This window comes from Molothrus aeneus, chromosome 19, assembly GCF_037042795.1.
Source record: "Molothrus aeneus isolate 106 chromosome 19, BPBGC_Maene_1.0, whole genome shotgun sequence".
NCBI classification, from domain to species: Eukaryota; Metazoa; Chordata; class Aves; order Passeriformes; family Icteridae; genus Molothrus; species Molothrus aeneus.
Window position 1 is genome coordinate 3770532 of NC_089664.1, and position 14157 is coordinate 3784688.

The following is a 14157-nucleotide window of genomic DNA, read 5'->3' on the forward strand; positions in this document are numbered from 1 at the left end:
GTTTGCTTTGGTGTGCTCACAGACTGAGGCTGCTCCTGTGAGGGAGCCTGGGGGATGCTCCCACTCCTGCCCTGAAGGAGCACAGTGCTGGCTGTGCCACAGCTGTGCCACTGTGCCTCTCTGGCTCTCCATTGCAGGATTCACTCCTGCAAACCCTTGGGAACAAGGGCAGGCTGCTCTGGCACCTCATTTCCCCCCACATCCGCCTGCAGGAGGAAGGGAACACTTGTCAGTGCCCCAGGCAGAGCAGGCTGCCTGCTCTACACTGTCCCTGGCCAGAGATGGGTCCCTGTGCCCGCCCTTGGCAGGAGGGACAGCTCTGCAGATACTGACCCACCTCACAGGCTCTGGGCAGCTCCAGGCCAGCTCAGAGCCAGAGCCTGCCCTGGCACCAGCAGCGTGAGCTTCTCTTCAGAACCATGTTTTCAATTAGGGCTCTACGCACAGATTGTGCCTTTATTGTTGGAGGCCTCCTCCTGAGGCCTGCAGATTGATTTATGAAGTTGATTAAAATATTAAAATAATTCTGGGCAGTGCTGCAAACACCCCGTAATGTGCATTTTTCTCAGAGCTGGTGCTGTTCCAATCAGCTCGAGCCTCTCCTCTCTCCCTCCTCTTGTGACCTGTTTTGTCCACTAACAAATTACAGTTATTCTGGCCCTACTTTTATATTTATTAGAGCTGATGCATATGTGTGCTCACTGAGCAGCTCAGAATGGGCTGGTGAGCAGCAGGGAGCCCGGCAGGCCAGAGCTGTTCTGAGTGGAGAAGGCATCCAGAACTGTCTAGCTGGAGCTATTTATTCCTATCTGCCTTATGTCGCTGGCAAAATGAGGGTAAATCAGTAGAGAAGTTGGGAATAAAATCCATCTACCATGAGCAGCAAGCTCTTTCTCTTGGCTAACTGGAATTTCCCTGGGACAGAGCCCTGGGTTTCCCCCATGACACTTTCTCTGTCCACAGTTGATCTCTCCAAGAGTCCTGAACATCCTTAATGTCCTTCCAAGAGCATTTTCTGGCCATCAAAGAGCTGAATACAACACTGGCCACCTCTGCATTGCCCACAGCCCCAAAGTCCAACCTCACTGACCCCACCAGCTACCAAAGCCACAGATGGAGCCATGCACAAACCACAAGGTCAGGGCCAGCACCTGGTGCCCAAATGCTTCACGATCAGGAGTGAAAAGTTTATCCCCAGGCATTGCATGCAACCCCTCAGGGGATCCCTGGGGTTCCATGAGTGCTTTGGTGCTTCACAGGCACTGGGAAAGGATGCTCTGGATGCCCCACAAATGCCAGGGCAGCCAGGCACAGCTCCAGGAATGGGGGCAGGACCCAGGTGGGGAGGGAGGGATCCACCTCAGCCAGCTGCATAGCGTGGACTAAAAAGGGAAATTATTCTGTCACTGAGGCCCTGTGCCACCCCAGTGGCCCTGAGCCCTGAGCCCCTGCTGCCCCTGACATGGGGGAGGTGACACTGAAGGAATGGGAGATATTTCACCACCAGGTCAAGCACTGTTCATGTCCCCTCTGGCCCCAGCATGGTGGAACAGCAGCAATGCTTGTGCCAGGCCTGGACTGCAGCAGCTGCCTCTCATTCCCACCTCTCATTCTCCTGAGAAACCCTTGTCTGGGTTTGGTTTGGTCCCAGGTGATGGCACTGGGACCATGGGGTCTGCTCCCCAGCGACACACATGCCCCTGGACTGCAGGAATGTTCCCAAGTGATTAATAACACCATGAGTACATAAACAACCCACCTCCACGTGCCTTCTCCTGCTAAACAGGGGCATTGCTATGGCAAACTTCATTTATCACTATTTAAAACCCAAACAAATGAGCACAGGCTGTTATAAATACGCTTACAAGACCAGCTACACTGGGGAAACAGAGAAGAAAATGAGCCAAGAGCAAGGGAGGTGGTGTGTGGGAGAACACCTCTCTCTGCTGGGTTCCAGGGGGTGAGGCTGCTCCTGGCAGTGCCACCAGAGCAGGAGGCAAGTGCCCTGATGACCTCTGTCACCATCAGCCCTAAGGTGGGCTCTGTGATACACCACAGATATTTTTTTGAATAGGAAAATATCAGATCCAGGGCATATCCCCAAGTCCCTGGAGGAGAGAGATGAATTGGCAAATGGAAGGCTACAGCGATAAGGGAGTTTTTATAAACATAACCTAATTGTATTACTTCAAAGTCCTGAAGTTTATTGCCCTGTTTAATGATGTGTCTCGTTATTTATGGTGTAGCACAATGAGTCTGCTATTGATTTAATGCACTTCCTTAAAGACTGTCATTGTCACAAGCAATAAAACAAAGCCATTCTGAGACAGCTCATTTATGTCACATCTCCATCAGCTGACCCTGGCATGGGAGGGCCACTGTGGGGAAGGGGGTCACCTTGGGCAAGGATGGAGCCAGAGGATGGAAGCTGAAGGGCAGGAGCAGGCAGGGTGGCTCAGGGATGCTGCAATGACATGTGCCAGCTGACACTGGGCACTCAGTTTGGGACCAGCCTCCTGCCTCCATGCCAGCATGGTGATGGTGTATGCATGGGAAAGGGGGTGATGGGTGGAAACCAGCACATGACACCTGATGTTTGTGCCCCTGCCCATTCCCATCACCCTCCTCACCTTTCTGGTACTGGAGCCAGAGCTGCTGCTGGACCTTCTTGCTGGGGAAGTGGATGGTGCAGCTGAACTCGGAGCCGTACAGCGCCTCGGCGATGTAGTGGGAGCCAAACTGCTGGATGAAGGAGAGCAGCTCCTCCCGGCTGCTGTCCTTGTTCAGGATCTTCAGGATGTTTGCAAAGCCTGTGGGAGGGAGGCAGGGGGTGGGCTGGCAGCAACACCCAGGGGAAAGGAGCCCCAGAGGTTCCTGCTCAGGTCATACAAGGCCCCACATGGGTGCGGTTCCTCCTCTTGTGCCTGCACCTGATCCTTTGGAATCCACAAGTTGCTATTACCCCAGGCTGTGGCTCTGACTTCCTTCTATGATTCCTCTCCCTAAGAGATTTCTCAGATAATTTTACAGGGATGTGCACGTGAACATGTGCACACACACACATATACACACAAACACACACAAAACCTCCATCCTTGCCAGCTCCTCTGCTCTTCAGCCTGCTGGCACATCATTAACACTCTCCCCAGAGGATGTGCTTGGCCTTTGCTTGGCTGTATCCACCACCAGAGATGTCCCATCCCTAGCACAACTGGGAACTATTTTTAGGGAAGTTGGAGACAGCCCAGGGGCACATGCAGGGCTGGGCTGGTGGCAGCTCCGTGGATGTGCAAAGGTCAAGGCATCACTTGAGCAACATCCATAGGGACAGCAGGGACCTCTGGCATGGGACAAGGACATGATGGACCCCTGCTGCTCTGTGCAGGTGAAATATCCTGGAGACACTGGTGACTCCACAGCACTTCAGCATCACTTAGAGCTGACTGAAAGCACCGTTTTGGTTCAGTGCTGGAACAGAAAACATACTGCAAGAAAATACGTCATAGCTGTCACCAAAATGAGATTATCTGGCTGGTTGGTTGGTTGGTTTATTGAAAGAGAAGGTTGTTCTAATAAAAAAGCCAGAAGAATTCATTTTGAGCTGAACCCACATATTTTTTTCAGCTCTGAGCAGGTTATTTCATTTTGGGGCTGTGCAGCCTGTTAGCACTAAACCTTTTTTTTTTCTTTCTCTCACCATTTAAAAACTCGTTGATTTTTAAATAAAAAATGCTATTTTGAAACGAAAAGGCAAAACATTTCAGGTCGCAACAAAATGTTTCAGCATTTCTGAAACAAAATGTGTAGCTGTAAAAACGTGGCAGTGAAATGTTTTGACATTTGCAGGATCCTCCCACCCACCCCTTCTTCATCTGTGACTCCCTGCTTTATATGACCTGCTTTTCCAAGTGCTTCAGTTCCTTTTGAAAGCACCTTTTTTAAGGGACTGACTGTTTTTTGTACATACAGATATATGCAGACACTCCAAAACAAATCCTTCCTGCTCATTGCTTACTGGCTTCCTCCTGGCTCTGACCTCACCTCTTGCTGCCCAAACTCCCTGCCTCAGTTTCCCCCCCGGTGAAAAAAAAAAGGAGGTGAATCTCCCTGCCTGCCTCTGCAGCAGTGCTGGGAACAGAGCATGGAGGTGGGAAATGTCAGTGGGATGCTTGGGGCAGAAAACCACCACTCACCCATGCAGAGACACATCTCCCTGCCCCTGGAATCCCTCACCTGCAGAGAGTGTGATGGAGCTCAGCTTCACCCTGTAGAGGTTGCTCCTGACCCGCCAGTGCTGCACCATGGGGTACCCCATGGCCTCGTCGTACTTGATGTCCCCTATGAAGGCAAAGCAGGCAGGTGACAGTGCTGACCATGCTCTGGGGAGTGCTTAATGCCCCCTCCCACCTTGCTGTGTGCTGCAGGGGTCAGAAATGGGGTGGTGGAAGGGCTGGAGAGCTCACTGGTGATGCCCTGGGGTAGCTGGAGCAGCACTGGGATGGCTGTGACTGCTCACAGGGATGGAGATGCTGCTGGGATGGACTCGCACATCCCCCAGATTATTTCTGCCCCTGGCACAAAGGGGGTGCTGATGCCCCTCAGGAGCCACACTGGGGTGCAGGCTGGGACAAGGGGTTGTCCCTCCTGTGCTCTGGACCCTGGGGGCAGCTCATACCTGTGAGGAGCTGCAGATCAGGGAGGGGCTCCGAGAGGACACCACGGCACTGCTCCTCCACGGGCAGAGGGATCACCAGGAGGCCATCAGCCAGCTGGGGGAAGTCCTTGATGAAGTTATTCTCCCTGCAGAGAGAAAAAGACAACTGCAAAGCAACGATGCAGGGCACGGCCAGGCAGTGGGGCTGAGCAGGCCTGGTGGCCCCAGGACAGGCGGTGCAGGAGGACAGGGGACATCTCCTGGAGCAGGAGCCCTGCCAGGGGATGGGGTTTGCAGCCTCCCCACCAGCCAGCCTGGCTGTGCAGCCCTCTGAGATGATGCTTAATGAGCTCCCCAGGGACTGCAGCTCCATTAGTGCTCCAGAAATACAGAACTGCTCTCAGCCTGGGGACCCGGCCACTGGGTTTGGCCCAGATTTTCAAAGTGGGCCCCTGGAGAAGGGGCAAGGAAAGAGGAATGGCTGCTACACCCCAAAACTGCCCCTTTCCACACCTGCAGCATCTTCATGTGGACAGTGACCAAGCTCTGCTGGGGCTCCCCAGGCACCATCATCACCTCCACATTTTTCACCCCCCACCAGTGACTCACTCTCCAAAAGACAGAAAAAGTCTATTTTACAGACAGACACAAAAAAAACCACTCTCATGCACAGCTCACTGTACAATTTTACCACACATGCAGGATCTTTTCTAACCTTGGCAGGTAAAACATTGTATAATAGGCCCCTAATGAATTGTTTCTAGAACAAGGGTAGCAGGGAAATGATTTGAAATGGTGAACAGACAGGTCTCTGGGAGACCAGCCTCCCCTGGTAAGCGAAATGCCTCGCGCCTGCGCCGAGGAAACAGGAGGGGGGATTTTAAATATTGATCTTAGAGCCAAAATATAGGCCAGGAGGCTTTGCATCCTCCAGGTGTGGAGACAAAAGGGCAGCAGAGCAGAAGAAAGGGAGGTTCCTGCAAAATCAGGTCAGCCCCAGGAGCTTGGGGGAGGTTCAGACTGGCACAGCCTGCCCCAGCTGCATTTTTTGTAATATATTTTCCTTTAAACAGCTGCTGATTTCACTCACCTACCCTGGTTTAACCCCCTGTAGCCCATCCCTGGGAGGGTGATCCATCATCCTGTGGTCATCTCACAACTGGGAACACCCTGGCCACCTCCATGGGTCCCAGCACAGTGGGATGCTGATTTCAGGGAACACTTCCCTGGGATCCTCCCACTGCTCTGGGGCCAAGATGTGGCCACAGCAACCTGCACCAGAGGTGAGCAGGAAGCCACAGCCCTGTGCAACCAGGCTGGGGATGCTCCCAGCCCCCAGGCAGGACAGGAGCATCTGAAGGCAGGGACACCTGAGTGGGGCACGGGAAGTGTTCAAAGCCAGACTGGATGGGTTCTACACTGGATGCTCTAGTGTAAAGTGTCCCTGCCCATGGCAGAAGGTTGAAACAAGATGATCTTTAAGGTTCCTTCCAACCCAAACCATGATTCCATGATTCCCTGGCTGCACAGGCAGCCTGCCTCATGCTACACCCCCATTTCAGAGCCACCAGCAGCTGACTGCATCTCAGGAGCATCACTTTCTGCACTGCCTCAGTGCAAAAAAGGAAAAAGAGTGCTGTATTTTTCTGAGGGGAAAAGCCTCTCACTCCCAGCATGCTCACAAATCTCCAGTTGATCCTGATGGGCACGGGATCCCCATGGTGGAATGTTCTGCTGCTCTGAGCCCTTTGCTGTCACAGCAATTCCAAATGGAAAACTGCAATTACTGCTGGAGCTGGGAGCCGTGTGGGTGGTGGGAAACTGGGCTGCAAAATAAAGCAAGTTGGTAGGGAACAGGGGAGAAGCATGTTGGTGTCTCTGCTGCTCTGCCTCAGCAGAAAAGGGAAAACATCAGCGCTACCAAATCCCAAAGCCACGGAGAAGTGTGATGGAAAAGCAGGATGCACTGAGCCTGCCTGCCATCCTGGGTGTGGGACTGCCCTGTCCTGACAGGTCAGCTCCCCATCCTGCACCAGCATGAGCACAGGGGCCAGGAGGGTCATGGCTGCCCAGCCCCATAGCCCAGCTCTGAGAAGAGCAGGATTCCCAGGAGGAGGCTGGTGGAACCTTCCCAAGTGCTGTCCCACAGGAGGGGACAGACCTGGTATGCCCCAAGGGACACAAAGAGATGGCATGGCAGGTGCCTGAAGCTCCTGTTCATCCAGCACCCTGCACCCTGACATGGGGCAGAGGAGACACAAAGAGGCAGCATCTCCTCCTGCCCCACCTGAGCCATCTCAGCAGCACCCACCTGTCACAGACACATTTTCTGAAAAATCCTTTCCTTGAGATTTTTCCTCCTGAGAAGCTGAGAGGCCTCAGGAACAAAATGTAACCAATGGTTATCTGCTGCTGTGGAATGCAACAGGTGCATCTGGGATTGGTCTCATGTGGTTGTTTCTAATTAATGGCCAATCACAGTCAGCTGGCTTGGACTCTCTGTCCAAGTCACAAACCTTTGTTATGATTCTTTCTTTTTCTATTCTTAGCCAGCCTTCTGATGAAATCCTTTCTTCTATTCTTTTAGTATAGTTTTGATGTAATATATATCATAAAATAATAAATCAGCCTTCTGAAACATGGAGTCAGATCCTCATCTCTTCCCTCATCCTCAGACCCCTGTGAACACGGTCACACCACCCATGCCATGAGCTGTCCCTGGGCATGTCCCAGCTCATCCATGAGGCAGGACAGACACAGGGGATGGTGGCCCATACCTGGGCAGCTCAGGAGGGAGAAGCTGAGGCATGAGGAGACCCACACACACCAGCTGCTGCCTCTATGAGAAGGCATTTACTGAACAGCCACATTCTGCAGGACCACTCTTGTTATCCGTTTGTTCAACTGTTCCACACTCAAAAGGCCAAGGAAAAAACAGGGGCAAGAGGGAGCCAAGGAGTGGGCACGTGCCACAATGTGCTCCTGTCATGGGAGGGAGCAGCAGTGCAAGGCAGGACTTCAGGAGCACTTCCATGATGAATTCTTGCTACCAAGCCCTTCCTGCATCTCTTCTAGGTCTTCCCCACCTCCAGGCCCTGCTCCCTGCAATCCCAAGGCAGGGATGAGCCAAAGCCATGCAGGGGGAGCACTCTGGACACTGTTCCCGTGCAGAGTCCTCACTGCCTGCAGGGGCAGGGTGGTGATGGGGACACTCTATCACCAGGGCACAGGGCTGCTGGGGTGTGCCCAGGGCACAGCATTCTGTGGGCTGGCAGCTGGCAGAGGGCTCCTCTTCCACAGGGCATTCTAAACATCCCTGTGGCTTGCACGCTGCTCACTGTGGAGGCACAAAAGAGCTCCTGCCAGACTTTTATTGCTCTCTGGAAGCTGTGATCAAAGCCAGAGGGCTCTGTGCAAGGGGCAGGGACACGGGTGAGGGGAGGGATGTGACAGCAGCCCTGTGCACGTGTTGTCACATGTGCCTCTAACTGGGGCACGGCCGAGCCACCGGCATCTCTGCAGGGCCAGGTGTGGGGGTCACTGGGTTATTGCAGTGGGCTCAGGCAGGATGCAGACAAACCTGCCAGCCCCACAACATCCTCCTGTGCCTCTTGTTCTGCCCCTGGCATGTCCCTGTTGGAACAGCTGCCCAGGACTCACTGGAGCAGTGAGCACACAGCTCTCTCCAGCACAATGCACACGGAATCCACTCCCCAGCACTCTCCTGCTGGGGATCTGAGCATCTCCCAAGGCATTTTGCAGATATTGAGTCATTACAGGAGGAAATGCAGTTTCTCCCAGCAGCATCTGACCCAGAGCACGTGCCTGCCTTGGAGGGAACTGAGTCCATACAAACGAGCCTGATGCTGGGAAAGGTCAAATGGCCAAAGGCTCTAGCGAGCTCAGATACTGGGCTGAGGAGGAAGGCAGCTGCCTGGATTAAAATGACTTCAAAATCCTGGCTTTGATGGACACTTGGTGTGTCTTTAGCCGAGTCCTACAATGCACCCATTGCCTGGGGTGACACAGACAGCTGAGAGCAGCTCCCACATCTCGGGGTGCTGCTGGGGTGACAGCAACTGGCAACTGCTCAGTACCAGGAGCAGGGCTCAGGCAGGAAGAGCCTGCTGTGGCACTGTTCTCCTGTCCTCCTGAAACCAGATGCACAATCCAGCTGTGTTTTGGGGACTGTGACCTTTAACAGCACAGCCAAGGTCGTGCAGCAGAGCTGTGGTGCGGCACTGGGCTGCATCGCTGCACTCTGCAGTGCTGGCAGCAGCTCACACAGCCCGTGGGAAGCCTCCAGAAAGGACCAGAAAAGGCAAAATGGGGTTTGTGGGGAGCAGGAGAGCTCAGTGCAGGCCCTGGGGAGGAGCTGGAGTGCTGTGGTCTTCCAGGACTGAGCCATGGCTGCTGGATTCTGCTCCAGGGCACGGCTCTGCTGGCCCTGGGGCACCATGTCTCCTTGCTGAGATGCTCAAAGCCAGAGCCAAGCTGGCAGTGGGATTTTGGCCTGCAGCAGGAAGAGATCAGCTGGTGGCTGACATGCCTTCCATTTTCCTGTTAGCAACACTGCTGGGTGAAGGAGCAGCTTCTCCTCTTTAGCTCAGTCAGCTGTGGCTTCCTCCCTTGGCACTCTGCTCCCACGGCCTTGAGGATGCACTCTGCAAACCAACCCTTCCTTGCAGCTCCAGAACTCCCACTGCACATTCCAAGCATCAGCGGATGTGGGGCTTCCTGCCTCCACCCAACACTGCCAGGGGATGCACACCCTGCACCACCTGGGCAAGTATATTCATGAAGGGGTAAATATATAAATGTTATGTATAAAGTGACCCCACAAGTGATTAGCTTATGCCCTGAAGCGTGAGATTTAATTACCCTTATCTGAGCCAGCACAGCTACAAATGTTAATCACATTATCATCCAGCAAGCTTATGTTCAGCAAAGTGACTACTCCTTTCTGCTATGCAAGCCTGAGAGGACGCCTGCTCTGGCAAAGAATTAGTTATTAATCTCACTTCTTTCTGTCCCACAATGGCTCAGGGAGAACACCATGGATTTGAGGTTATTTAGTGCCAGCTTTTCACCCAAATTTCCCTTGGAGAAGCTGCCTGCTGGGGTGGCTGCAAGATCAGCAGAGCCCAGCTTGACACGGGGACATTGAGAAATAGCTTCCTTTTAGCTTGTCATCACCAAAAAAAAAAAATTGATCTGGAGTCACTGGGAAGCAGAAAAGAGGGTGTCCTGTTACCACAGCCACTTAGGAGAAGGTAAGCACACCGTAAATCTGCCCCAGCACGTCTCCATGACCTCAGGCACTGGTGAATTATAAAGGTTTAATGCAAACCCTGTGAAGCAGCAGTTACTTACTCCAAATTTACTGAGCATTAATTTCAGCGAGTCCCCACTCCTGCAGAACAAGGCAGGATAAAACAGGAGATTTTATCCAGTTGGATTTTGCCAAGTTCAGGAGCCCCTTCAGATCCCCACCTCTCAGCCTTAACCACTGCTTGCAATGAAGTGTGGTTGGACCAGGCTGCAGGGGAAAAGGAGAGCACCAATATCATCCCTGATGCTGTGCATAGGACCTGTGAGAAATAGCTGCTCACTTTTCATAGTTTAGGAAGGTTTCTTAAACCTTATCAAAAATACAACAGAAGACTGAATAAAGAAAAAAGGTTACAGCACTGGGAGCAAAAGATTTTCCCTGCCATGTGCTCAGCCCCCTCACAATGGAGGTTTTTTCCCTTTTTAACCCTTTAACCCCTCCCAAAGTTCTGCCCATCAACCCCTTCTTCGCTGTCCAGTGGTGGAGATCTCTGCCTCAAATCCTGACTGGAGCTCAGGTGTCCCATAGTGACAAGCCAGCCCTGCCAGCTGTCCCTTGATAACCACACAAGGGGGTACAACAGAACTATAAATCTATAAACTTTTCTTAACCTATATACATGATATTTGTCTGTTAATTGTGAGAGTCAGTCATGGCATTATTCATCTGTCACAGACCTGTCTCTGTGTCCCCCTTCATGGCCAGCAATAACCAGCCTGACAGTGTCCAATAGCTGCCTCACCCCCTGGCTCAGGAAGAATTAGCATTTAAATTGAGGTGTTTCAGGAGGTAAATCACACCAGCCAGCCCTGCTGCTCCTGGGCTGGTGTGAGGTGTCTGCAGGCTGCTGCTCAGCACCATCCCCTCCACACAGCCCCAGGCTGAGCCCCCAAACCCTGCATGGGGCTGGGAGCTCCCATCAGCTGTATGCTCTGTGACCCTGTTCACAGGGGTCTGAGGAGGAGGGAAGAGATGAGGATCTGACTCCGTGTTTCTGAAGGCTGATTTGTTATTTTATGATATATATATTATATTAAATCTATACTAAAAGAATAGAAGAAAGGATTTCATCAGAAGGCTGGCTAAGAATAGAAAAAGAAAGAATGATAACAAAGGTTTGCGGCTCAGCCTCTCTGTCCAAGCCAGCTGGGCTGTGATTGGCCATTAATTAGAAACAACCACATGAGACCAATCCCCAATGCACCTGTTGCATTCCACAGCAGCAGATAACCATTGGTTACATTTTGTTCCTGAGGCCTCTCAGCTTCTCAGGAGAAAAAATCTCAAGGAAAGGACTTTTCATAAAAGATGTCTGTGACAGTGCTCTGCCAACATGACCTGATCTTCCCACAGAGCATCTCCAAACATCCCCCAGGTACCACAGCCCTCCTCAGGGCCACACAGGCCCAGCAAGGCCACTGAGCACTGAAGGGAACTCAGCCAGTGGTGCCCAGCACTGTGGTACTGATAGTGAACATGGGGTTCCTCAATCACCTCCATGGATAAAATGTGCATCCTCTCCTGAAGCCATTTCCAAAGGAAACACAAAGGAATTCGCTCTGAGAGGAGAGATGGAGAAGCTGTGAGCAACAATCAGGAACACCTGTGCCTGGAGAAAAGCAAAAGAATCACAGGCTCACAGATTTGTGATTCCAACAGGGTTGGAATGGACTTTAAAGCTCATCCCATCCCACCCCTGCTATGGCAGGGACACCTCCCACTGTCCCAGGTGCTCCCAGCCCTGTCCAGCCTGGCCTTGGGCACTGCCAGGGATCCAGGGGCAGCCCCAGCTGCTCTGGGCACCCTGTGCCAGGGCCTGCCCACCCTGCCAGTGGTTCAGCAGCCTTGTCCTGAGCCTAGAACCTGGTAGCAGGAGCACCATGACACATCTGGCCTGTGTGCCATCCCTCCTTGAGTGGAAGGTCTGGGCAATACCCAACACCTGTGGTTGGAGAGAAGTTTGCCCATCTGCAAGGGGCTGGAGCTGCTCAGAGTCTGCCAGGAGGATCCATGTCTTGTTCCATGGATCTGCTCTTCAGGGTGTCTCCCTGCATTAGCTTTGTCACCACTGACAGCCAAAGGCTCTGACCTTGTCAGCTTCCATAAATTCAGCAACTGTCAGCTCTTTATGGCTCGATGGAGACCACAGCCAGACCTCCTGGAGCTGCTCATGGAGCTCCTGCCCACCAGGCTGCGGCCACTGTGAGGTGACCTGGGCACAGCTTCCCTATGGGAAACATTTGTCCAAGCTGAGAGAGCTGGAGCCAGGCTGGACACGTCCTGTGGGTGCAGACTGCAGTGCTGAGCTGAGCCAAGGCTGGGATCCTCTCCCACAGGTTGTTTGGGTGCTGTTTGCAATCCTTTCCAAGTGCTGCTTTCCTTGGCATTGTTTGTAAGGAGACAACAAGTGCAGAACTCCCACTGACTCCAGAGGAGCCAGGACTACCCACTGAGGCTTCCCAAAGATGCTGTGCCTGACTTGATGCAGTTCCTCTGAGATTTGGGCACAGCATCCTGCAGCCCTGTGCACCAGCAGCCCCAGTTTTCCAGGGAAACTCACACCCCAGCTGTGGCGCCCTGGGAAGCACAAGCACAGCCTTTTAATATTAATATTTGCCTTTCCAATGTAAATTCAGACCCAGCTCTCCACTCAGCACACACATCCATTCTCTTTAACAATTTGAGATCTTAAACATTGCTTTTTTTTCCCCCCCACTCTCCTAAGCTTCATTGTTAACCTTTAAGATGAAGATAAGGCATAAAGGTTTGGAAAGGAATCAGGAGGGACCTTGGAAATGAGCCAGGAGCAGTGTTAATACTGGGCTGCACATCATATCTCTTCAGTTCTTCTCTCCCCCCAGGGTGACTCGGACTGCTCTTGACTACCACCATGGTAGTACAAACTCTAATGAGGTTTGGAAAATAAGAAACCCACTGCAGCGTGGGAGAAACTAATAGAAATTGTTTTGTCTTCTCTCTATTAGTCATTAGAAGCAGAAGAAAAACAGCCACAGGCAACAGCAGGGCTGCAATACCACCACACATTTCATATACTGGCACTCTGACAATGTCATTTCAGCACAGTTATTGCTCCCACTTCCCCTCCACACCAGACCTCCCGTACACCAGTGTGGGCTCCAGCTGTGCCAGCATCCCTGTGCCACCATCCCGAGCCCAGGGTGCCCATGCAGGGTGTTTGGCCAGCCCATGGCTGTGCCAGCATGGACCATCACCAGCCTGGTGTCCCCAAGGGACAGGCAGTGCCCAGGCAGGAGATGATTCCACCAGCAGGCAGCCAGAACATGTGGAGAATTAGCTGGGATTTGTGACTGCAGCTGCAGAGCTGCGTTTCTGTGTGTGAACTTATTACAGAACCACAAAACTATGCACAGGGTGAGCACCTGCAGTGACCTCACCCCTGCCACCCTCCCAGGGAACTGTGCTGCCAGGAGCCAATGCTGCCAGGAGCCAGGCCCCAGTCCTGGGCTCAGTGAGGCGCCTGGAGCACTGCCCACGTCCCTTCCCTCCTCCCAGCTCTGTGGCCATCGTGCCCTGGGTGCCCGATGGCTGCCCACAGGCACAGATGGAGAGTGGCAGTGCTGGCACATGCTCCAGATGTTTGCCTGCTGCCCACAGGTGCCTGATGACAAGTGGCAGTGCTGGCACACCCTCCAGATGTTTGCTGCTGCCCATGGGCAGAAATGACAAGTGGCAGTGCTGGCACACCCTGCAGATGTTTGCTGCTGCCCATGGGCACAGATGGAGAGTGGCAGTGCTGGCACACCCTGCAGATGTTTGCTGCTGCCCACAGGCACAGATGGAGAGTGGCAGTGCTGGCACACCCTGCAGATGTTTGCTGCTGCCCATGGGCACAGATGGAGAGTGGCAGTGCTGGCACACCCTGCAGATGTTTGCTGCTGCCCACAGGCACAGATGGAGAGTGGCAGTGCTGGCACACCCTGCAGATGTTTGCTGCTGCCCATGGGCACAGATGGAGAGTGGCAGTGCTGGCGCACCCTCCAGATGTTTGCTGCTGCCCATGGGCACAGATGGAGAGTGGAAGTGATGGCACACCCTGTAGATGTTTGCCTGCTGCCCACGGGTGCCTGATGATAACTGGCAGTGCTGGCACACCCTGCAGATGTTTGCTGCTGCCCATGGGCACAGATGG

At 53.0% G+C, this 14157-nt stretch overlaps 1 protein-coding gene across 1 annotated transcript in view; it reads right to left on the reverse strand.

Moving 5' to 3' along the window:
- Positions 1 to 14157, reverse strand: part of ASTN2 (astrotactin 2) — a 351752-nt gene that overhangs the window by 121609 nt on the left and 215986 nt on the right. Inside the window, exons 14-16 of the mRNA XM_066563103.1 lie at positions 4676 to 4800; positions 4234 to 4338; positions 2631 to 2810 (exon numbers count right to left, since the gene is read on the reverse strand). Of these exons, the coding sequence (XP_066419200.1) occupies positions 2631 to 2810; positions 4234 to 4338; positions 4676 to 4800 (410 nt within the window). The remainder of the gene's footprint in view (positions 1 to 2630; positions 2811 to 4233; positions 4339 to 4675; positions 4801 to 14157) is intronic.